Source organism: Spermophilus citellus, assembly GCF_964194105.1.
Source record: "Spermophilus citellus genome assembly, chromosome: 11".
Taxonomy (NCBI): Eukaryota; Metazoa; Chordata; class Mammalia; order Rodentia; family Sciuridae; genus Spermophilus; species Spermophilus citellus.
In genome coordinates, this window is record NC_138192.1 from 38,083,905 (window position 1) to 38,109,567 (window position 25,663).

Below are 25,663 nucleotides of genomic sequence, written 5' to 3' on the forward strand. Positions count from 1 at the left end.
GCTTCTCTGTGTGAGGATGACGGTACATGTGTGTGTACATGTGTGTGCTCCAAACTCAGATCATGATCAGAAACAATGAGGTAAGAGAGAGCGTGGGGTGTTTCAGGAACTTCAAGAAATTCAGTGCATCCTGGGGAGGGGGAAGAGGTAAGATAGAAGACAGACTCAGAAGGCAGGCGGGTTATTATGCTGAGGATTCTTGAATGCCATAAAGCTACGGCACACTCTTAGCATGGAGACGCATAATGTGGTCCATTTTTGCATCTTTTAAAGATCACTGGGTAGGGCTGGTGTTGTGGCTCAGCGGTAGAGCATTTGCCTGGCACATGTGAGACCCTGGGTTCGATCCCCAGCACCACATAAAAAAAAAAATTAAACAAAATAAAGGTATTGTGTCCATCTACAACTAAAAATATTTTTAAAAAATCACTGGATAATGGGATGAGGATGGATTTGTTTGTTTATTTATTCTAATCAGTTACACATGGACTTCAGGCAGAATGCTCTTCAATTCCTCGTACACAAATTTTTCACTTCTCTGGGTACACAAAGTACAACCATTCATGCAATCATACATGTACCTAGAGTAATGATGTCCATCTCATTCCACCATCTTTCCTACCCCCATGCCCCCTCCCCTCCCCTCCTTCCCCTTTGGCCCATCCAAAGTTCCTCCACTCATCCCATGCCCCCCCACATTATAGATCAGCATCTACTTATCATAGAAACCTTCAACCTTTGGTTTCTTGAGATTGGCTTACTTCGCTTAGCATGATAGTCTCTCTGAAGGATGATTTTTGAAGAGATGAAAAGAAGCAAGTTTACCCGGGAAGCTTAGAGAGGCATTACATGATGATTAAGATATGAGAACAATCTTCAGCAGTTGCTAATGTCATTCATTGAGATAAGGAATGCAGGCGTGGGCTTGGGGACTGAGAAGATGAAGCACTGGAGTCACCTTGTGCCCATGGCACATCCTCTGGAGAAATCCAGAGAAATGGGGCCTTGGTGGATCTGGAGGTGGGTGGGCTTCAAGTTTCTGCTTAGTGTGGAGAAGCCAGGAGCAGGAAACACTGGGCAGCCAGAGGCAAGGCCATGCCCCTCTGTGTCTTTCCACACTTCCCCAAATGGGGGAAATTAATGAAGTAGAATTTTTATTTTATTTTATTTTTTGCCAAAAGAGCTGACGGATGTCCAAGGAAGGACCCTTGGGCATTTCTGAAGGTCAAGAGGAGGTACAGCCCATGAGAGCACCCCAACTGCTGTCTTCAGTGGAGTAGGACCCAGTCCCTGGCTGTACTCACTAGATTTGGGAGCTTACAAGGTGAGAGAAGAGTCAGTTAAAGGGAAGAACCACTCTTCTCAAGACAGGGGCTCCACATCATGTATGCTCATTGTATTTCATTTTTGTATCCCATTGATGGGTATCAGAGGACCACTTTTTCCCCAAAGAGATTTAAGGCAGGGTACAGGCTAAGTGGGGACAGAGATGAAGCTAGGAACAGGCTGACAGACAGAGGAGAAATGGAAGGGCCAGGGGGTAGCAATGCAATGAGGGAGCAGCTGCTCGGGGATAAGCTGCCACTGGGGAGGGGGTAAGGTCAGCAGTTCTGCTGCTCTGTGCCACAGGAAGACCAGGAGGAATTGCTGGGGAGTAGAGGGCACTGAACTCTGGGGTCAGAAGAGCAGCAGTCTGGGGTATGTGACAGGCCACGCCCTGGGATCTGGCAGGACCAGCATGGGGCACTTGGGAGGCAGAGCCTGGTGGTTGGAGGTCAGATGCTATGTGGTTGGTGAGGAGAGAGGACAGCAACTGAACTGGGAACTATGGGAAGCTTAAGTTTCTGCTTAAAGTTTCTGGTGTGGAGAAGCCAGGAGCAGGAAACAATGGGCAGCCAGAGGCAAGACCATGCCCCTCTATGTCTTTCGTTCTACACTTCCCTAGGATATATGAGGTGGAAACAGGGACCAGACTCCCCTTAGAAGAGCTCTCTAGGAGCCAGGGTTCAGCTAAGATTATCTCCACATTTTTTTTCCCTTTGGTACTGGGGATTGAACCCAGGGGCTACCACATCCCCAGCCCTTTTAATTTTTATTTTGAGACAGGGTCTCACAAGTTGTTGAGAGTCTCACTAAGTTGCTGGGGCTGGCCTTAAACTTGCAGTCCTTCTGCCTCAGCCTCCCATGTGGATGGGATTACAGGTGTGAGGCACATCCCCTGCTTTTCCCTGCCTTGTTTGTTTGTTTGTCTCTACCTTTGATTTTTAATTGTTTCTTCTAATTTATTATATATGACAGTAGAATGCATTACAGTTCATATTACATATGTAAAGCACGATTTTTCATCTCTCTGCTTGTATACAAAGTATATTGACACCATTCGTGTCTTTTTCACACATGTACTTAGGGTAATGATGTCCATCTCATTTCACCATCATTTTTTACCGTCTTGCCCACTTCCTCCTCTACCTCCCCTTTGCCCTGTCTGTAGTTTGTCTATTCCTCCCATGCTCCCCCTCCCAGCCCCACTATAAATCATCCTCCTTATATCAGGAAAAAAAAATACGTCATTTGGTTTTTTGGTATTGGCTCACTTCACTTAGCATTAACTTCTCTAACTCCATTTATTTACCTGCAAATGCTATGATTTTATTCTATTGTATTGCTGAGTAATATTCCATTGTGTGTATATGCCACAGTTTCTTTATCCATTCATCTACTGAAGGGCATCTAGGTTGGCTCCACAGTTTAGCCATTGTGAATTGTGCTGCTATAAACATTGATGTGGCTGTGTCCCTGTAGTCTGCTGTTTTTAGTCCTTTGGGTATAGACCAAGGAGAGGGATAGCTGGGTCAAAAGGTGGTTCCATTCCCAATTTTCCAAGGAATCTCCATACTGCTTTCCATATTGGCTGCACCAATTTGCAGTCTCGCCAGCAATGCATAAGTGTGCCTTTTCCCCCACATCCTCGCCAACACTTATTGTTGCTTGTATGCGTAATAGCTGCTATTTTGACAGGAGTGAGATGAAATCTTAGAGTAGTTTTGATTTTCATTTCTCTAATTGCTAGAGATGTTGAGCATCTGAGAAGTGTCTGTTCAATTCCTTGGCCCATTTATTGATTGGATTATTTGTTTTTTTTTTTTTTGAGTTTAGCTTTTTGAGTTCTTTATATACCCTAGAGATTAGTGCTCTATCTGATGTGCATGTGGTAAAAATTTGCTTCCAAGCTGTAGGCTCACTATTCACCTCACTGATTGTTTCATTTGTTGAGAGAAGCTTTTTAGTTTGAATACATCCCATTTATTAATTCTTGATTTTAATTCTTGTGTTGTAGGAGTCTTGTTAAGGAAGTTGGAGCCTAATCCGATATGATGGAGATTTTGGCCTACTTTTTCTTCTATAGACACAGGGTCTCTGGTTTAATTCCTAGGTCCTTGATCCACTTTGAGTTGATTTTTGGGCATGGTGAGAGATAGGGGTTTAATTTCATTTTGTTGCATATGGATTTCCAGTTCTCCTAGCACCATTTTTGAATAGGCTATCTTTTCTCCAATGTATGTTTTTGGCGTCTTTGTCTAATATAAGGTAACCGTAATTATATGGGTTAGTCTCTGTGTCCTCTATTTTGTACCATTGGTCTACCATCCTGTTTTGGTGCCAATACCATGCTGGTTTTGTTACTATTGCTCTGTAGTATAGTTTAAGGTCTGGTAAAATGATGCCACCTGCTTCACTCTTCTTGCTAAGGATGGCTTTAGCTATTCTGGGTCTCTTATTTTTTCCAGATGAATTTCATGACTACTTTTTCTGTTTCTATGTGGAATGTCATTGGGATTTTGATTAGAATTGCATTAAATCTGTATAGTGCTTTTGGTAGTATGGTCATTTTAACAATATTAATTCTACCTATCCAGGAACAAGAGAGATCTTTCCATCTTCTAAGGTTTTCTTTAACTTCTTTCTTTAGCATTCTTTAGTTTTCATTGTGGTGGTCTTTCACCTCTTTTGTTAAATTTATTCCCAAATGTTTTATTTTATTTTGGGGGGCTATTTTAAATGGGGTAATTTTCATCATTTTTCTTTCAGAGGATTTGTCACGGATATACAGAAATGCCTTTGATTTATGGATGTTGATTTTGTATCCTTCTACTTTGATGAATTCCTTTACTAGTCTAGAAATTTTCTGGTGGAATTTTTTGGGTCTTCTAGGTATAGAATCATATCATCAGCAAATAGTGCTAATTTGAGTTCTTCTTTTGTATTCCTTTAATTTCTTTCCTCTAATTGCTCTGGCCAGTGTTTCAAGAACTATATTAAATAGAAGTGTTGAAAGAGGGCATCCTCTGTCTTGTTCCAGTTTTTAGAGGAAATGCTTCTAATTTTTCTCCATTTAGAATGATGTTGGCCTGAGGCTTAGCATAGATAGCTTTTATAATGTTGAGATATGTTCCTGTTATCCCTAGTTTTTCTAGTGTTTTAAACATGAAAGGGTGGTATATTTTGTCAAATGCTTTTTCTGCATCTATCAAGATGATCATATGATTCTTATCTTTAAGTCTATCAATGTGATGAATTATATTAATTGATTTCTGTATGTTGAACAAACCTTGCATCCCGGGGATGAATCCCACTTGATCATGGTGCACAATCTTTTTGATATGTTTTTGTATTTGATTTGCCAGAATTTTATTGAGAATTTTTGTATCTATGTTCATTAGAGATGTTGGTCTGAAGTTTTCTTTCTTTGAGGCATCTTTACCTGGTTTTAGAATCAGGGTGATATTTGCCTCATAGAATGAGTTTGGAAGTGCTCCCTCTTTTTCTATTTCCTGAAATAAATTGAAGAGTATTGGTATTAGTTCTTCTTTAAAGGTCTTGTTGTCCATCTGGTCCTAGGCTTTTCTTGGTTGGTAGGATTCTGATGGCGTCTTCTATTTCACTGCTTGAAATTGATCTGTTTAAATTGTGTATATCATCCTGATTCAATCTGGGCAAATCATATGACTCTAGAAATTTGTCAATGCCTTCGATATTTTCTATTTTATTGGAGTACAAGTTTTGAAAATAATTTCTAATTATCTTCTGTATTCCTGTAGTGTCTGTTGTGATATTTCCTTTATCATCATGTATGTTAGTAATTTGAGTTTTCTCTCTCCTCTTTGTTAGCATGGCTAAGGGTTTGTCAATTTTATTTATTTTTTCAAAGAATCAACTTTGTGTTTTGTCAATTTTTTCAACTATTTATTTTCTTTCAATTTTATTGATTTCAGCTCTGATTTTAACTATTTCCTGTCTTCTACTGCTTTTGGTGTTGATTTGTTCTTCTTTTTCTAGAGCTTTGAGATGTAATGTTAGGCCATTTATTTATTGACTTTTTCTTTTTTTAGGAGATAAACTCCATGCAATAAACTTTCCTCTTAGTACGGCCTTCATAGTGTCCCAGAGATTGATGTATTGTATCAGTGTTTTCATTTACGTCTAAGAATTTTTAAATCTCCTCCTTGATGTCTTTTGCAATCCATTGTTCATTCAGTAGCATTTAATCTCCAGGTATTGGAATAGCTTTTATTTTTTATTTTATTATTGATTTTTAATTTCATTCCATTATGATCTGATAGAATGCAGGGTAGAATCTCTACTTTTTTATATTTGCTAAGAGTTGCTTTGTGGCACAATATATAGTCTATTTTAGAGAAGGATCCATGTGCTTCTGAGAAGAAAGTGTCTTCATTCATTGAAGGATGAAATATTCTATATATGTCAGTTAAGTCTAAGTTATTGATTGTTTTATTGAATTCCATAGTTTCTTTTTTTCAGCTTTTGTTTGGCTGATCTAACCAGGGGTGAAAGAGGTGTGTTAAAGTCACCCAGAATTATTGTGTGGTGGTCTATTTGACTCTTGAACTTGAGAAGAGTTTGTTGGATGAACATAGATGCTCCATTGTTTGGGGCATATAAGTTTATTATTGTTATGTCTTGTCGATGAATATTTCCCTTAAGCAGTATGAAATTTTCTCTGCATTTTAACACTGACTTTTACACATCCCAAACAGAGGATGTAGGGTAAAGAGGCTGGATTTCGAAGCTGGGGAGAAGACTGTGTTTCTTCACTTACCAATTGTATTACTCAGCTTTTCGTTGTGACCAAAATACCTGATAAGAACAACTTAGTGGAGGGACAGTTTATTTTGGCTCATGGTCTCAGAGGTTCAGTCTTTGGTCAGCCAACTCCATTGCTCTGGGTCTGAGGTGAGGCTGAACATCATGGCAGAAGGGTGTTGGTTGGAGTGGGGGAGAAAACTGCTTGGCTCATGGCACCTTGGAACAGGAGCGGGGCAGGGTAAGAGACAGATATATATTCCAAGGCCACATCCCCATTGACCTACCTCCTCCAGTCATGTTTTACCTACCTAAAATTATTATCCACTAGTTCATTCAAATTATTAATCCATTTTGGATTAACACAGTAATGAGGTTACAGTCCCGATTGCTGTCTAAAAGTCCCATGTCTGAACCTTGCTGCATGGGGACCATGAGGTTTTGGGGGGGGGTACATTTCTAGATTCAAACCATAATATCAGTTGAACAGCTTTGATAAAGTCTCAGCATTTCTTAGCCTCTATGTTCCTGTAATATGCGGATAAAGGCATCTGCTCTCAGAGCTGGCCCCGCTGCTGTGCATTCTCAAAGCCACCATCAAAATAATATCCAGGGGCCTCATGTGCCTCTTCATGGGACATATATTACTAAGTGTGGGGCAGGCTGTGGTAGGTGCAGGAAACAGGGCCATGAACACCACAGAGCCAGCACCTGCCGCACACTGCCAGTGTGAGGAAGGGAAGGTGCCAGTGCTCAAGGCAGGGTCATGGGTGATGGCCACCTTCTTCAGATCAGGCAGATTGAGGCTCTGGGTACCTCCTCCACCTGCTGGCTGCTAATCAGGGTTCCCAAAGCATCAGGAGCAGCTAGGTGCCAGGACAGTTGTGAGATGAAGCAGATCTGAGTTTGGTTCCCAGCTGTGTGCTCATTAACTGAGCCATCTTTCCTTGTTGAGTCCCATGTGAAAAATGGGGAGACACCCACCTTCTGGAGTGCTCTGAGGCTTACACATATGTGACATGCGTGCTGCTCTGGTGACTGCTTAGCTGAGCACTTCCCAGGAGGTGTGGTGATGACTGGTTGTCATGGATATCCAACCAGACAACATTTGTGCTCTGGATGACAGGGCACCACCCCACTCCCTGTCAAGTCCACAGATGAATACAAAATAGTTGTTCAATAAAGGTGCAAGACAATGGAGGCTGAAGGAGCATCATCTTGCACCTGGGATCGGATGGGACTCATGTATCCGTTTGTTCAGAGCCATTTAATGATCCAGACACTTAGGAACTGGTTGATAACCATGCACAGCCCCTGCCCTCTGGGAGCTCCACATTCGGGGAACACGACACACTGACCTTCTGCTTTCTCTCTACATACAGGCTGTGTGGAGCTGTTGACCCAGGATGTCGGTGTTCAGGCTGGTAAGAATTGCATTTATTCAATCGAGGGATTATTTGTGGAAGTTACCCAAGGCTGAGCTGAACCACTTCCAAAGAATGAAGAAGAAAGGCAAAGAGACCTAGACGGAAAGAACCACAGATAAGGGAGTTTGAGGAACAAGATAGAATCTATTATCGAAAGACAATAGTTTACTTTAGAAAGCTTCTAGCCATGTGCATAGTAATCCCTCTTACATGTAGGGCTTAAAAAAGGGATTTCAAATTTGTTGTCTCATGATGGCACTCTAAGATCTCACCCAGAGAAAAAAGGCGACTATGGAACAGGGAACAGGGTAGGAATCAGACCCTGGGTCAAGGCACCACTTTGGGCTCTGCATCATGTTCCTTATAGCAAATATCTGTGTTTCAAGATATTTTCAAGTGGCCAAGAGATGACTCTGCCTTCAGGAAACAGGGAAACTTTTCATTTACTCTTGAATCAACAGACACTGAAAAACTTCCCTTATAGGAAGTTGGGAAAGGCCTTCAGACCACCTGGAATGGAGTGTATATGGCAAGGAGAAGCTGGGAGGCTGGAGCCCCCAAACCAACCTGGGCATCTTTCCCTGCTCCCCAGATTCCCACCCCTGCCTCTGCCCACAAATCCCATAACAGTGCTGAAAAGTCCTTTTTGATAAGAAAATGCACCCACTGTTCTCCCACACACAGTAGCCATTCTTCCCAGGTGCTGGATCCACACTGCTGGGAGGGGGCCCATCACCAAGCAAGAGCTCCAAGGCTCCTAGGACTGGGCCCTGGCAGCTTCTGACTTTCTGAATGGGCAGCAAGGGTTTGTGGTTATTGTTTTTAAATTTTAGAGACTGGAGATGAGGCTGTTTTAGTCTATGATTCATCCATTCATTCCTGCAGTCTAAAACTTTGCAAGGGTTTTTGGTCACTGCATTGCAAACACTAGACTTGGTACTGTACTAGAACATGATATTTTTTAAACTTATTTTTAACTGATGTATAAAAACAAAACTTGTACATATTTACAAGGTACCACGTGGTTTTTGATACCTGTATCTATACATTGTGTAAAGTTCAAATCAGGATAAACACATTGTCTTCATCAGCTTTTCATTTCTGTGATCAAAATGTGTCACAAGAACAGCTTAGAGGAGGAAAAGGTTATTTTGGCTCACAGGTTCAGAGGTTCAGCTGGATCCAAGGCAGAAGGGCATGGCGGAGAAAGCTGCTTAGCTGATAGTAGCCAGGAAAGGGAGAGGAGAAGGAGGAGAGAGGGAGAGAAAGAGAGAGATAGGAAAGGGACCTGGGAGAAGATAAACCCCTAGTGACCTACTTCTCCCTTCCGGGGCACACCCCCAGTGACCTGCTTCCTTCAAATAAGTGCAACTCCTTGCAGACTATCTAGCTATCAGTGGATTATTAATCTGCTAGGGTCGTCAAAGCTCTCAGGATTCAGTCACTGCCTGAAAGACCCACCTCTGAACCTTGCTGCATTGGAGACCATACTTTTAATACATGAACTTGGGGGGACATTCCAGATCTAAATCAGAACACAAGGCAAAGCCAAACTTATTTCACTAAGGAAAGTGCCATGGCAGGCAATAGCTGGAATGTCTCCAAAGTGGCACAGAAGCAGAGTTTGGGAAGATACCTTCTGGGGCTGTATTACTCATAATCACAACTGCAGGCTCCCTCTGTCTTCTAAGATTGCAAGTTCTTTGAGGGGAGGGTTGTCATCTTTATTTATCAATGAATCCTTCAGAGGCCCAGGTGATTGCTAAATAAAAGGCAGAATCACATGAGATTACTATGGATATACCATCTACTTGGGTCCACTTTGTTCTGAACACTATTCTGCTCCTTATCTGTATTACATTAATATATCACAATAGATCTTTCAAAGGATGAGGAAATTAAAGATCAGAGAGGTTAAGTGACTTTCCTGAGACCATACAACTCAAGGAATGTAGTATAATGTGTGAGTCAGCTTTCAAAACTGTAACAAATACCCAAGATAATCAACTTATAAAGAGAAAAAAAGTTTACCGAGTCTCACAGTTTTGGAGGTTTTAGCCCATGGTTATTTGGACTCATTGCTTTCAGGTCTGTGGTGAGACAGCACATCACAATGCAGAGCACATGGCGGAGCAAAGCCACTCACCTTGTGGCTGGAAATCAAAAGAGATGAGAAAGGACTAGAGTTCCACAATCCCCTTTAAGGACAACCTAAGATCCCCCGCTAGGTTCCCACTGTCTCCCAGTAGCACCAAACTGGGATCTAAGCTTCCAACACATGGACACTTGAGGGTCATTAAAAATCCAAGTGATACTGGGTAGGGGTTAAAAACCAGGTCTGTCTGACTTCAAAGGCACTTTCTATTAGTTTGATCAGGCTGCCATAAGAAAATATGACAAACTAGGGGGCCTAAATGACAGACAATTGCAGTGCAGTCAACCCATTCCTTATCAGATTGGGAAGAGATCTCATGAATGAGCACCCAGGTGGGGGGGGGGCACTTCTAGGAGAAATAGGACACCAACCATCAGTCCCTGTCAATGAGAGGAGCCTCAAGTCTATTGATGTAACTGCACTGGGGCTGACACCCCAGGTATCGCTGCTGGAGAGTCCTTGATGACTCCACTACAAGGCACCAAGCCACCTCCAGCCCATCTCTCCTACTAGGAGAAGAGAAGCATGGCAGGTGGGCACACAGGAGCCCTGCTCATGCCAGCGAGTGGGCCAAAGAGCTGCCCGTCTTGGGAGATGTCAGTGTGAAGGCATCTGAGAGCCAGGTGCTCAGGAGTGAGAGTGGACTTTACAGCTTTGGGTTTCTGTGTAGTCATCTCCCGTCTCTGACTGTTGCTCCCTCTTCCTCTGCACGCTGAGCTGCAAACAGAAAGCAACACAGGCCACGGAGGTCCCTGCTTCTGTAAATCAGCCTCTATTCCTTGAACCTCAGCATGCACTTCTACTTCCTTTGCAGTTGACAGCTCCTGCTTTTCCCCCTTCTTGCCCTTTCTTGCTAGGATTCAGTTGCTTTTGAACAGACATCACAGAGTTCAGGAAGAAGTTCTGTTTTCTGCCACTTGGCTTCCCATTTATTTCCCAGGGCACCTCTGGCCAAATGGCAAACCCATTGCTCCTTACTTTGCATAATCCATACTCCAGGTCTGTTAGTTCTTCTTCCAGGTCCTGTTGGGCAGACACCTCATCACTGGGCTTATCCTGGAGATAGTTTCTCTTTTTTTTTTTCCATCTCTGGTTAATGTCAATTTTGCTGTGAGAAGCTCATCATATATCTTTGACTTTAAATCTTCTCACTTTGGTGACTGGCCAGCTGTTTTCACTGCACAATGCCCACATTTACACTGAAATTTCAGCCTGGTCCTAAGAGAGCTTGTCCTCAGTCTCTGAGGGTTCTTATGTAATTTAATTAACTTGACACAGTGTATTTTCCTGCTGTCTTCTGCATCCTGTAATAAATGCTCCTTGCTATAAGTGGAAGAGTGTGGCTGAGGGACACAGCTCACATAATTTAGCTATTATTATTAATGTTGTTGTTGTTTGCCATACTGGGGATTAAACCCAGAGGCACTCTACCACTGAGCTACAGTCCCAGCCCTTTTTATTTTACTTTTAAATTTTGAGACAGGGCCTTGCTAAGTTGCTTAGGCTGGCCTCCAATTCCCAATTCTCCTGCCTTAGCCTTTCTGGTTGCTGGGATTACAGGCATGTGCCACCGAGCCTAGCTAACTTTTATTTTTATAAAGTTGTGTAGGCACACAGCGTACAAGAGTCAGTGCCCTCTTCCTCTTCCCTAGAAGTGACCACCATCAACCCTTCTAGTTGATCTGTTCAACTATTCTCTCTGTGTCTATAAAGAGGTTATGATGATACTTGATATTTGGGTTTTCAATGTTATCTATCACTGGCTTCCCTCTAGGTACAAAAGGACTTAGATCCTCACCCCTACTCCCCAGCTCTCCTGGGCTTACTCTGACTCTGCCACCTCTCTGTACTACAGCTGAATCTTATATTTTGACAGTGAATTGCCTATTGCTTTGTTCTTTTTGGTAAAGATGACTTCAGCTATTTGTGTGTGTGTGTGTGTGTGTGTGTGTGTGTGTGTGTTTCCATATAAATTTCAGGATTGCTTTTTCTTGTTCTGTGAAAAATGTCATTGGTATTTTTAATAGGAATTGCACTGAATCTGTACTAGATTTGATTTTTATTTTTCTTGGTCTATTTTTATTCCCCCCCCCCCCCCCGTACCAGATCTCTCTCCCCGCCCTTTCTGGTACCTGGAATTTGTCTTCTGTTTACAGATTCAAGGTTTCTTTAATTTCTGAAAAGTTGTCTTGAATTGTATCTTTAATAATCTTCCTGTTTTTTTCTTCCCTTTCTAGTTTTCTTCTTTGGATACTCTGTATTTTTTCTTGTCTTCTGTGTATCTATCCTTTTCTTCCTAATTCTGTTTTTTAAAAATTTCCTTGTCATTTTGCTCACTCTTTTCTTTCCTATCTTTAGGATTCTTGTCCTAATTTTGTTGTGGGTACATGTTTTAGTCAGCTTTTTTTGCTGCTGCGACTGAAAGACTGTAGAGGAGGAAAGGTTTGTTTAGGGTTCAAGGTGAGGCAGGACATCAAGGCATAAGAGTGTGGCTGAGGGGCGCAGCTCACAAGAAGATCAGAAAGCAGAGAGAGCTGATTCACTCTCCAGATACAAATATATACCCAAAGCCACGCCCCAAACCCCACCTCCTCCAGCCACACCCTCCCACTTGAGTTACCACTCAGTTAATCCCTATCAGGAGATCAATTCACTGATTGGACTGAGATTCTTATAACCCAATCATTTCTCCTCTGAACCTTCTTGCATGAGCTTTTCGGGGACACCTCACCTCCATACCCTAACAGTGCATAGTCTCCTGTTGTTTTTTCCTTTTATTTCCAGTTAATTTATTTCTTACCCTTCATTTCTTTCTTGAACTCTGCCAACTCATACCTTTCATTCTCAGTTGTCTTGCCATCTAGTTCCTGAGTTCTTTTGCCTCTGAGGTGCTCTTTGGTATATTTTAATAAGTGATGGTGAAGTACTTGGCTTTTACTTTCTACTGCTCTGACAGGCTTTGTTTTGGGGTTTTTGTTTTTGTTTTTCCTTCTTTTTTGAATGCTCTTTTCCTCCCTTGGATTTCAGTATCTTTGTATTAGGCCTGTGCTGGCTCCTTTGGGTTTATTCTCCTTGGATTGGGATTAACTTTCTTGGATCAGCAAGTTCAGGTGTGGTTGCTGATGTGTTGCAGGCTAGCATTGACTTCTTAGTCTGCCCCTCTCCCTGCCTATGGATTTGGGTACTGTCGGGCTCTTCACAGGGCAAAGCTTCCCTTTCCCACCTCACAGACAGACTGCTTCCTGCAAATATGGCATCTCATTTCTTAGAGCCAAGTCAGGCCAAGGAAGCTCCTATTACCACTTCTTGCCCTTTCTCTGCTGATGCAACGAGACATGCTGCAATAGAATATGTTGGACTTTGAGAAATGAACTTTTCCAGCTCTTTCTGGAATCTGCAGCTAGGGCCCTCTTTTCAGCTTCCTTCTTCATCTTCTGGTGGCTCTCCCACCTGCTCAATGGCTCATCCATCTCCTACTTTCACTGAAAATGATGTTTTGTTTCTGTTTCTCATTCTCCTAGTTAGTTGCTTGCTGTAGATTTCTGAGAGGATGCAAGTGAGAAGAACTCCTGTTTTCGTTTTCATTTGCTCTAAACCACCCTACCTCACTATTTTCATAAATAGTGGCTGAATTTGGTTATTTGTTGTCTTTCTCTATGATGGGCACTGTGGGGGAGCTCCTATCTTTGGTGGACTTACTGTCCACCAGAGACAAAGCAAGAAGCTGAATAGACAGTGTTTGGTACCTACCTCGTGAGCAGTACAGATGACACATGCTCAGAGGAGACCAGAGAGGGAAAGGAGGAGAGGAAAAGGAAAGAGGTAAGAGAGGGAGGGATGGAGAGAGAGTGGGGGAGAGAAGAAAGGAAAGGGAGAGAGGGAAGACAAGGGGAAGGGGAAGAGGAGGGTGGAGTGGGAGAGAGGGAGGGAGAGGGAGGAAGGAAGGAGAGACAGAGCCACCTAGGAGTTCCAGGTTGAAAGCACAGCCAGCCCCAGGACAGGTAAGTATCCAGTGGGAAAGGGAAGAGAAACAGGGATCGGACCACTGTCTCTTCTCTGCCCTCCAGGGTGACCATGTGTGGCTGGAGCCTGCCTCTACCAACAAGACTGAAGTGGCCATCGGAGGCATCATCAAAGAAACCAAGCCAGGCAAGGTCTTGGTCGAGGATGATGAGGGAAAGGTCAGTGTTGAGGGGCTTTCCCCTGTGCCCATCCCACCAGGGCTCCGGAGGCCACTGCCTCTGCTGTTCCCCAGCATTGAGGGTTCAGAAGCCCAAGATCTCTGTGGCAGGACAGACTACGGTGAAGTCCTGCCCTGGAGAACATTATGTATTCCTCTTGGGGATGTTTCAAGAGTTGCATTCTGGGGAAACGAGGAGAATTAGGGGAGCAGGAAGGAGGGGGAAGGGCAGGGCCAAGTGAGGGAGAGCTGAAAGCTGGTGTTCAGAGTGAAGGGGAGTTGGAGGGAAAGGTGGGCCAGAAATCTGTGGAGGGGGGAGGAAAGGGCAGAAATGCAGAGGTGAGGGTTGGCTCCTTAGGGTGGCCAGACCTGAAGCTCACCCACCTGGAGGAGGCAGGGGCCACTGGGGGGCAGAGAGGTGAGGCCAGGGTTGCAAGGCAAGCATCCAGCTGGTCACCTCACTCCTCAGGCTGACTAACTGCCGGCCCAGACAGGCTCCAGGGTGCAGCTCCAGCAGACATGGCCTAAAGGAGAAACTTCTAGACTGGTGCCTAGAAACTCCAGATTACGGAAGCCATGTGGAACCATGTGGAGCCTCCCACTTGCATAATGCTGTATGGTTTTTCAAAAACACTTTCACTGCTCAGTGTTATGGCACGCTCCTGAATTCCCAGTGACTCAGGAGATTGAGGCAGGAGGAGGATCCCAAACTCAAGGCCAGTCTGAGCAATTTAGCAAGACCCTGTCTCAAAATTAAAAATGAAGAAAAGGGCTGGGGATGTAGCTCAGTGGTAGAGCACCCCTGGCTTCAATCCCAAGTACCACATATACACAAATAAGTCCTTTTAAAAATTAGCAATCCCTCTATATTAGCCAACATGTAAAAAAGAAAATGCATCATAACCAAATGGGGTTTACCCTGGAAATACAAAATTCCTGAAACATCTGAAAACAAATCAATGTAAGTCACCAAGTCAGTAGACAAAGAAACAAACAAACAAACATATATGTGTGTTAATAGATACAGGAAAAATCATTTGACAAAATTCAACATCCATTTATGATTTTTTTAAAAACACTTTTATTTGTACTTATTCCAACAATGGTGAGGCCCCAACTGTAAATTGACCTTAAATCTAACTTGTAGCTACCAGCTCCTCCACCCCAGCCTAAAGTTTGGCCCCAGCCCAGCTACACATGGACCCCAGGCCCTTGACACATGCTGACCAAAACCACAGTTGGACCTGATTTTGTCACAGGTGTCACTTGACCTAAGCCACAGACTGACCTTGGCCAGAGACTGGCCATCAGCCCCAGGTCAGCTCATCTGTGCTCATCACATGAGTCACCTTGTTCCTGGCAATGTGGAGAAGTAGGGTACTAGGGGACTGGTCCATGTGGAGGCTGCCCATCAAGGGAGTCTGTGTCCATCATTCCAGGAACACTGGATTCAAGCGGAGGACTTTGGTGTTCTTAGCCCCATGCACCCCAACTCTGTCGAGGGTGTAGACGACATGATCCGCCTGGGGGACCTGAATGAGGCAGGCATGGTGCACAACCTCCTGATCCGCTATCAGCAGCACAAGATCTATGTGAGTCCCCCTACCCTGTGTCCATCTGGGAACCTTCCATGGGGGCGAGACTATGACGGCCCAGGGGATCTGGAGCTAGGCACCACTCCCCGTGTCCTCACTGTATGAGGAGGTGGGGTATCCGGCCTTTCTCAGTCTCTGTTTCTAACACAAAAGAAGCAGGGATGAGACCCTTAAGGAGAGGAAGCTGATATATGCTGAGAGCATAGTACCTGGCACACAGTAGGTGCTCTGAGTGCTGCCCTTTCCTCTGTCTGTTGCTGAGCGAGGACCTGCTCTGACAGGTCAGGTAGACACTGAAAGACAATGGGTTGAGCACAGCTTCCTGTTCCCACCTCTCAAATCCTAGGCATGTCACAAACAGGATAACCTGACGGAGCCTACCAGCCCTCCTGAGAGTGACATCCAGGTGCCCCCACCCACCAGTTGAGGAGGGAGTGCTCTGTCTGAATAATGTGGATCAGAGCCCCTGAGACTGAGAACAACAAGATAAACTGAACTGTACCTCATCCTTTGCAAAGTGCTCATGCAGGCATCCTTGATCTGGCCCTCTTCACCGTGAAGGCAGAAGATAATTCTATGTCTTATGGTGGAGGTTTCCCTGCCCCACCCCATAAGGGCAGCTGGATCTAGTTGAGGGCTTCCAATGAACAAGTGGTCCTGGGCTGTGGTCCCAGGACTGGGGCTTGTCCCTGAGACCTGGAGTCCACAGAAGGTGCAGTTGGGATCAGTGAGGGCCACAGCCGTTGACCAGCCTTTACAGAGGCTCCTGCAGGAAGCAGGTAGAACTTCATTTCATACGTTCAGCCCATTTTTTCAAGTCCCTCATAAATACCAGGCAAGGTGCTGAACGTGTAATCTTATTTTGAACGTGTCAAACGGAAGCTCACCTTCCTGGTAGACACCCCAGCTTCCCTGAGCATCTGAGAGTGTGAGTCTTTCCTCCCTGCCCAGAATCAAACCCTACTTTCCACCAGAGTCCACAGTCCTGGTAACCCTCAAAGGGTGGCACCCAAGGCCGAGGCCAGGGCCAAGTAGCTCCTCCCTAGGGCAGAGACACTAACCACCTCCTGCTCCCTTCCCTAGACATACACAGGCTCCATCCTGGTGGCCGTGAACCCCTTCCAGATGCTGCCCCTGTACACCCTGGAGCAGGTGCAACTCTACTATGGCCACCACGTTGGGGAGCTGCCCCCACATGTCTTCGCCATTGCCAACAGCTGCTACTTCAGCATGAAGAAGAACAAGAAGGACCAGTGCTGTGTCATCAGGTGGGGCTCAGGTGCCCATGTTTCTGGGACTAGAGGGGTCAGCCATTGCCCAAACATCCTGCAAAGGAAGGAAGGAAGGAAGAACCCCTTTCCCTAAAGCATGTGTGACCAACATGCCTTTGAGGCTGGTGTGATTTTTTTTTTTTTTTTTTTTGCACTGGGGATTGCTTGACCACTGAGCCATATCCCTTGCCTTTTTTTAAATTTTAAGGCAGGGTCTCTCTAAGTTACTTAAGGCCTAGCTAAGTTGCTGAGGCTGGCTTTTAATTTGCATAGGGGCTCTTCTTATTCAGCTGCAAATACCCCTCTGAAGGGCACACAGATCACCTGGAACTGTCCCCTGCTGCCCCTCTCCTAGGATATGTCCCTCCAAAGCATCCTTCTTTCAGAACCTGGTTTTTCACTGGATCACCAGGGCCTGGGTTGTTTCCAGCCTTCAAAAAATGTTTCTTGAGGCAAGGAAGAAAGGTGGAATGGCTGCTTTAGAAATGGGGCCCAGATAGGCCCTTGGGAGAGCAGGGCTCAAACTGGTGAGATCTCACTCAAAAATAAAATCTTAGGGCAGGCCTCAGGCGAGCTCCAAGAGCAGCTCACAGGCCTCTCAAGTCCTCGTCTGGCCTGGCCTGGCCTGGCCTGGCCTCTCTCTTCCTGTGACCACAGGTCCTCCTGCTGCCAAAGGAAAGGGAGCGGAAGAGGGAAAGGGAGGTGAAGTGGGAATTGGGCTCCAGAGCATCTGGACTGATGTGCCAGTAGTCATTCATTTATTCGTTTTTGGTCCATTAGTTCATTTGAGATTTTATCATGTCCTAGCCACGCGCCCCTCACAGGTCTGACATGGGTGATGGCTGCAGGTAAAACCCCTGCCTTGTGGAGCTCACATTCTAGGGCATGCTGCTCCAGGTGTAAGGGAGACCAGGCACAGCCTCTCTGAGCAGGGACATTGTTTCAACCATAGACATGAATGATGTTCTATAGCATAAGTGATCATATTTAATGTCATCAGTCACCATCTGAAGATATTCTTATTTTACTGTTAGGGAGAGATTGAGATTGTTTCTCAGCGGCATACAGCAGGGAAATGGAGAAGACAGAGACCTGTCCCAATCTGTCTCCCAAGATAGGATGATCTGCTTGCTGCAAGAGGCCTCCTGAGCTGAGCTAGACTGCATGACGGCTGGCCAGGAAGCTCACAGGGTCGGCTTCTACCTGGAGGGCGGCAGTGCTGACCGGGTGTGGGCTAAGAAGAGGAAAGAGTTCCTTAGTACCCAGCACGCTGTAATGAACAGAACATCATTTTAAGTCAAACTGGGCTCTCTCGTCCATTTTCTGCTGTTATAATAGATTACAAGACTGGGTAAAATAGTGGAAGTGCATTTGGCTCATGGTTCTGGAAGCTGGGAAGTTCAAGGTAGAGGGGCCACATCTGGTGAGGACCTTGTGCTACATGAGAAACACGGCATATGTCGTAACATGGAGAGAAAGTGCACAGAGGGAGAGTGGGGCCAAACTTATCCTTGCATCAAGAGCCCACTTCTGAAACAATAGCACTAATACATCTTTTACCTAATCCCCTGCTTCTTAATACTGTCACTGTGGCAATTAAAGTTCAACAAGGAGCTGGGCACAGTGGCATGTACTTGTAGTCCCAGCTACCTGGGAGGCCAAGCAGGAGAATCAGCTGAGCCCTGGAGTTTGAGACTAGCAAGAGCCAAACAAACAATAAGAGGTTTTTTTGTTTTTTTTTTTTTTTCCAAAATGAGTTTTGGAGGGAATATTCAAACCATAGTAACTAGCACACAAACCCCCACATACTCCCGCTCTGCCAAACTGTGAGCAAGTCCCCTTAATTTCTCTTCCCTTGTGAAATTGGCAGGTTATTTGATGAGTTCCTGTTTGTGGCAGGTGCTCACAGGGGCCTGTGACTATGACTGGAGATTGTTGGTTTGACTCTGCTTTGTTGGCATAGCAAATGTGAACACCTTGATCATGGGTTCTTCAAAAGGTTATACTTTCAGAGGAAATAATATTTGTCTGGAATTTACTTTAAATAGTACAGGTGGAGCTGGGCACAGTGGCATATGTCTGTAATCCCAGCAACTTGGGAGGCTGAGGCAGGAGGATGGTCTCAAGGCCAGCCTCAGCAACCTAGCAAGATCTCGTCTCAAAATCAAAAATAAAAGGTCTTGTTCATTCATCTGTATTTATTGGGCACTGTACCAAGTGGCTCTGGAATGAGCCAGATCTGATTGTGCCAAGGAGTTTGCAGCCAAGCAGTGAAAAAAAGACAAACACATCAATAACTTCTTCAACATTGATTATCTGAGGGCCTCAGGAAGGGGCCATGCTGTGAGATCTCTTCATGGGGAAAAGGTGTCCTGTTAGACTGGACCAGAAAACAGGCGTTGGGTGGATTTGAAGGAGAGTTGAGAAGTGTTGAAAAAAATAGTTTTTCTATGGACTCATGTCCTTGATGTCTCCCGGGCAGTGGTGAGTCTGGGGCTGGAAAGACGGAGACCACCAAGCTCATCTTGCAGTTCCTGGCCACTGTCAGTGGCCAGCATTCCTGGATTGAGCAGCAGGTCCTGGAGGCTAATCCCATCCTAGAAGGTAAGTGGTCACCCTGGGGAATTGCCCTCCTCTCCCAGCCCCTTAGATGGGAGCCTTCCTGCAGGAAGAAAGAGGGTAAGCCATAAAGCTCCATATGGAAGCATGGGGCTCCCTGGCAGCAGGAAGGGAGTTGACTGATAACTTCATAAACTTGCATTATGTATGTTTTACACAGGATACAAGAAGTATTCCTCTTAAAAGGGGCTCCAAGATTAAATCAATTTGGAAAATATCAGCTGCATCTGTTTAGGTCCCCTGAGAAGCAGTTACTGGACTACATGCAGTTAGCATTTGCAAGGAGTTTTTTGAGGGGGTAGCACAGAGAATAAAACGGGAGGAAGTAGGAGTGAGCAGGGCAAAGCTTCAGATGGCGATGCTGATTGGATACTTCAGAAGGAAAGAGGAAAAGAAGGAAAATAGGGTGAGGAGAAGTTCAAGCTTTGTTTAATGTTCTGCTGCCACCCTTTTGAAATTCTCACTTTTAGCAAGAGGCCCCACAGTTTGATTTTGCAGCAGGCCCACAAAGCTTTGTCAAACCAACAATGGCCTCTGGATCAAATTGCTCCTTAGAGGAGTCCTTAGATTCAGAGTCACCCAGGTTTAGTCCCTGGTAAGCATGGCCCAAGAAATCTGTGACCTCAGCCCCAAAGCTGCCAGCTGCTATACAGCACAATCTCCCATTTCCTTATGACTGGGATGGGCTTTACGTACAATAAAAAAATCACCTTTAAAAAAAATGTTTATTTAATTGTAGGTGGACACACAGTATCTTTATTTATGTTTGTGTGGTGCTGAGGATTGAACCCAGTGCCTCACCATATGAGGCAAGTACTTTGCCACTGAGCTACAACTTCAGCCCCAAAATATCACCTTTTTTAATGTACAGATTCATGGTTTTTAACAGACACATTCATTCCCATAATCCACCCATCATAATTATGTAGAATATTTCCATCACTCTCCAAAATTGCCCTCGTGTCCCTTTATAGTTAATCTATCTTTCCAGCCCCTGCCCCTGGAAACCACGGATTTGGTTTTTATCCCCCTGAAGTTTTGGTCTTTTCTGGAATATCCTAGATATGAAATTACTCAATCTGTCGACTTTTGGTGATTACACTAGCATACACTGGCGATTCTCATTAATGTAATGCATTTGGGGTTCTTTTATGTTATTTTCCTCTATCCACAACCCATTCCTTTAAACATGGAGTGGAATTTCATTCTATGGAGTTACCAACACTTTGTCTATTCCCCAATTGATGGATACCTAGGTGGTTTATAGGTTTTAGAAATTATGAATAGAGCTTCTACAAACACTCACTATAGGGGTTTTTATGTGAACATTTTTTTTTCTCTTGGATAAATATGCAAGAGTGAAATTGTTGGCTCCAATAGTGAGTGAGTCATTCAACTTGATCAGAAACGGTCAAAATGGCTGTACCATTTTGTTTTCCCACCAGCAGAGTAGGAGAGTTCAAGTTGTTCTGTCCTTGCTGGTACCCGGCACCATCAAGGATATCGTCACTCTGATATGTGTTGTGTGGTACCCCACTGTGGCTGTAACTCCCAGTTTCCCAGTGACAAATGACGTTGAGCACCTTTGTATGACCTTAATTCCCTTCTGTATATCTTCTCTGGTGAAGTATCTGTTCAAAACTTTGGATTATTTTTTAAATTGGTTTATTTCCTTATTAATGTGTAGTTTATCTTTTCATTCTCTTAATATTGTCATTAGTGTGACAGATGTTTTAAATTTGGATGAAGTTTCATTTATCATTTTGTTCTTTAATGGATTATGCTTTTGGTGTGGGGTCTAAGGAATCTTTACCTAAACCCAGGAGTTTCTCTTAGTTTTTTTCTTGGTGTTTATACTTTTAGGTCTTAGATGTAGGTTTATGATCCAATTTGAGCTAATTTTTTCCAATGTGCAAGGTATAAGTAGCCTCTCTCTTTCTCTTCTTCTTCTCTTCTTCCCTCTCTCTCTCTCTCTCTCTTTTTTTTTTTTTTTTTGTGTGTGTGTGTGTGTGGATATCTAAGTGTTCCAGCTCTATTTGTTGAAGACTAATTTTCTCCATTTTGACTTGCCTTTGCACCTTTATTTAAATCGACCATATACATATCTGGGTCTATTCCTGTGTCTCTGTTTGTTCTATTACTTTCTGTCTAACCTTTCACCAAAACCACACTGTCTTGATTTCTGTAACTTTATGGGAAGTTTTGCAGTAGGTAGCCTGTGTCCTCCAATTTTTTTTTTTTTTTTTGGATGTTGGTAGTGCTGGGGATTGAACCCAGGGCTTTTGTATGTGAGACAAGCTCTCTACCAACTGAACTATACCCTCAGCCATGTCCTCAAATTTTGTTTTGTTTTTCAAACTGAGCTATTCTAGGTCCTTTAACTTTCCATATACAAGTTAAAATCAGCTTGCCAACTTTTACAAAATATTTCTATATCAGATTCTTTCTTGAGGAGATACCTGACCAGTATCTTGTGAGGGTCACTCTGGTTCCAATACATTAAATAAGGTTCATAACTGACACTTTTCAGAGGCTTTGCTATACCTTAGGATTCAGAGAGAGAAAGGGTTAGGGGAAGTGATTCCTAAACGGATTTCACCAATTCACCAAGGAACACTCTTCTTCATTAGATGGTGATATTTTCAAACTGTATCCAACCCACTAGTGGGACATGAAATCAGTCTTTCAGAACAAATAAACTACCACAGAATAGAAAATACCCAGGCCATTGCTCTTGTTAAGAATTGCACCAAATATTTTGTTTTAATTATGTGTGTGCCAATGCAGATGTATGTCATCAACCTAAATAACAAGAGAGTCTCCAAGGAATACTGAGTCTACCCACTAGTGGCAGGACATGTGGAGACCATACACATGTCCAAAGAAGTTAAGGAAAGAGGAAGCTTTTAAAGGCAAAAGAAAGAAGTACATGTAGTTTGTTTTGAAACAGAAAACATTGGTTACAGGGGCCTATCTTAGGAATGGACACCCATTCTTAGTGGAGACAGTGTCAAGCAGGTGTGCTTGTGCATTCTAACAGCTGTCCTTTTGATTCACGTTGCAAGATGAAGTTAGGAAATCCCTTGGCAAAAGTTCTAGTGACAAATATATATGGTTAGGAGCCCTTCAGGGATTTTTTGTAATAGTTTTCATCATAGGCATGTTCTGTTCGTCCCGATAGCCCTCCCTCCTTGGTCTCCCAGCTTTATTATTTATTTTTTGGTTAGGGTTTGACATGAGTGACTCCATTTTGATTCTAACTTTCACATTATGGAGCAGAACATAAAGCCAAGTATCTTTGTTACTGTGGGACACATCCAAAGAGCTTGCAGTAATAGCTCTATAAAGACACTTTGGATCATGCTACAACCCAAATGCTTCTTGCTCTGACTACCTCATCTGTCCTCTGGCCAGGTCGGCTCATGTCCCTCTCCCTGAAAGCTTGCCCTCTGCATCTACCTTATAGCCTGCACCATCTTTCTGAAATACCAATCTGCTCTCACCCTCCCTCAGAAGACTTTCTGCTTCCTCCAGCACCTGCAGGAGTAATTTCCAAATTCTGAGCCTGGCATTCAGTCTTAATTCCACTGTCTCTGGCCTCTTGCCACTGCTTTTCTCCTGTGTCCTGTGCTCTACAGGCACACAGGTGCCTTCTGGCCTCTAAGCCCTTCCTGCTCTTCCCCTTCCTCCACCTGATGGCTGTCTGGGGTAACCCTCCTCCTCCTTCAGTTCTGGACTGGCACCTTCTCAGAGAGGCCTACTCAGCTTCTCTAAAGCCTACTCAGATGACCCCTCTAAATCTTCTAAATTTTCTCTTCTCTACCCTCATCGTGGATGTCACCCACTCACCCTTAGCCTTTGGAAACGCCAAGACCATCCGCAACGACAACTCCAGCCGCTTCGGGAAGTACATAGACATCTACTTCAACACCAGCGGGGTGATCGAGGGTGCACGCATTGAGCAGTTCCTCCTGGAGAAGTCCCGGGTCTGCCGGCAGGTGAGGCTCTGCCATCATCCCTGGAGCCCTCCAGGAGGGTGACCTTCCTCACTCTCACCACCCCCATTCCTGGGTGGAGGAAGCTTCCCAGACCCCATGGGCCCCTGGAGTATTCCAGCAAAACCAGTGATAGGATTTTCTGTCATTCATTGGAATTTTTGAATTTTTCAACCATATAATTTCCTTCATTCTTTGGTGCCATGGTGCCTCACCTCACTAAAATTAATTCTGAGGCCGGGCCAGTGCCCAGCTAGGGATGGGGGCATTTTAAGGCATGTTGGGGCTAGCTGGTTGACAGTGTCCAGAAGGCCTCAATGACAAGAAAATGCTGGCTGATGCTATCACCCAGGGCCCTGTGCCCAGAAAGGCTCACACTTGGTTCAATGCTCTGTTGTTGCCATCTTAAATTCTCACTCTTCAGCAAGAGGTCATGTGATTTCATGTTACAGTGACCCACAAACCACACAGCTGATGCTGAATGGCAGGAATGCCAATGAGTGACACCTACCACACAGAATCAGTGCAGCCTTGTGTGTGTGTGTGTGTGTGTGTGTGCGCACACTCTCATATAATGGCATAACCCCAAATGTCTATGGGTGTGTGTGTGAACATGCACACATTCACACACACACACACACACACACACACACACACACACACACACACACATGAAGTTCCAGCAGGGGAAACACTACCAAAAAAAGGTTGAGGGTAGATAGATACCTTGGCACATGGGAAGCTGGAGAAGGAGGTCATTCTCCCTGCTTGTCTCATTTGCTCTTCTCAACAACCACGAGATATGGGGCTCTTTATCTCCATAGTACAGATTAAAAAAAAAAGAAACTGAGTTCAGAGATATTATGTAGCTTGCCAGGGTCAAAAAGCTAGCACGTGGTAGCGTCTCTCTGACTCCACGGCCTGCCCTTCCCAAAAGCCCCTCCTTCTTCACACAGTGGTTGGTGAATTTGTAGAACTTGTCACCCAAAATAGTACTTTGAGTGAGAAACGTCTAAAGGAAGCTTAAAAACAAGCCCTGCCCATAATAAAAGACTGAGTAAAATATGGCATAGGCTGCAGGTACAGCTTACTGATAGAGCATGTACTTAGCATGTGCAAGATCTTGGGTCCCATCTCCAGCACCAAAACAATAAAATTAAATTAAAAATATGGCAGATACATTCTATATGGGCAGAATTGCAAAGGACAGGGAGGGTTGTGTATACTGATGTGGAAGGATCACCAAGAAACAGATGAATAAAAAGGAAGTTGAAGAACAATAAATATATATTTATATAAAGTAAAAGAACTACTTATAGATATAAGTAAATGCATTTAATATCTAGAAGGAACACAGACTCTCAAGGGCTTCTGAGGAGGGAAAGGAAGGGAGTTCAAGCTGGAGGAAGCAGAATGGAAACTCTCAACTCATAACACTATATACTTCAGATGGATTAAATATTTACAAAGGGGTGCATTTATAAATAGTGTTTAAAGAAATACAAGGCCCAAGTAAGCTGTGGCTGTCAGGTGGGTCACAAAAGTGATTGCAAAGTGTGTGGGATGTTGGGCACAGGTGGCTTCAGGGCTGCAGAGAAGCAGTCAAGAAGCAGAAAGCTCTGGGCAGGGGATGAATGGGCTCTGGAGGCCCAGGACAAAGATGGCAGCCAGGCCAGGCCAGCCTTTGGATCAGTGGCAGAGCCACACCTGGCTGGGAGACCTTGGAATTGAAGCTGGGACAGTGGGAAGGCTGGTGGTCTCAGGGGACTTGCTGACATGTCTTTTGGGGACACCTTCTCAGGCTGCAGAGGAGCGGAACTACCACATCTTCTACTGCATGCTCATGGGGATGAGTGCAGAGGAGAAGAAGCTGCTGGGCCTGGGGATGCCCTCTGAGTACCACTACCTGACCATGGTGAGCCCATCCGCCAATCCCACTCCTCAGTAGCAATCAGAGAGAAGGGTCAGGGCCTGCTCAACCCTTGAATTTCTATAGCTACAGAAATCCCCCAACTCCAGCTGGGCCTCCGAGACAGGGCTGATGGTCCTCCTTACCCTTACCTGCCCTCGCTCCTTCTGTGTCTGGAATCCACTTTTTGACTGCCAGAGACCTGCTCTTGACAACGTGCCTCCTCCTACCCTTCGGTCAGCTTTACCTCGGGGGTCCCTAGCTGATCCTGTGGCCTTTCCCCACAAACCTCACCTTCATTTGGTCCCTGCAGACCAAAAGACTCCCAGTACAGTGAATTCTGGAGAGTCAACCACATGCCTCCTGCTCCCATCCTGGTAGGTGCCCCCAGAACACCAGCCCCCAGAAAG

At 44.5% G+C, this 25,663-nt stretch overlaps 1 protein-coding gene across 2 annotated transcripts in view; it reads left to right on the forward strand.

Moving 5' to 3' along the window:
• Positions 1-7,508: 7,508 nt before the first annotated feature.
• Positions 7,509-25,663, forward strand: part of MYO7B (myosin VIIB) — a gene marked incomplete at its 5' end in the record, with an annotated part of 67,489 nt that continues 49,334 nt past the window's right edge. For both annotated transcript variants that reach the window (XM_081261830.1, XM_081261831.1), the window contains 7 exons: positions 7,509-7,526; positions 13,752-13,865; positions 15,304-15,456; positions 16,543-16,727; positions 19,213-19,334; positions 23,205-23,347; positions 25,146-25,259. In XM_081261830.1, the coding sequence (XP_081117956.1) occupies positions 7,509-7,526; positions 13,752-13,865; positions 15,304-15,456; positions 16,543-16,727; positions 19,213-19,334; positions 23,205-23,347; positions 25,146-25,259 (849 nt within the window). The remainder of the gene's footprint in view (positions 7,527-13,751; positions 13,866-15,303; positions 15,457-16,542; positions 16,728-19,212; positions 19,335-23,204; positions 23,348-25,145; positions 25,260-25,663) is intronic.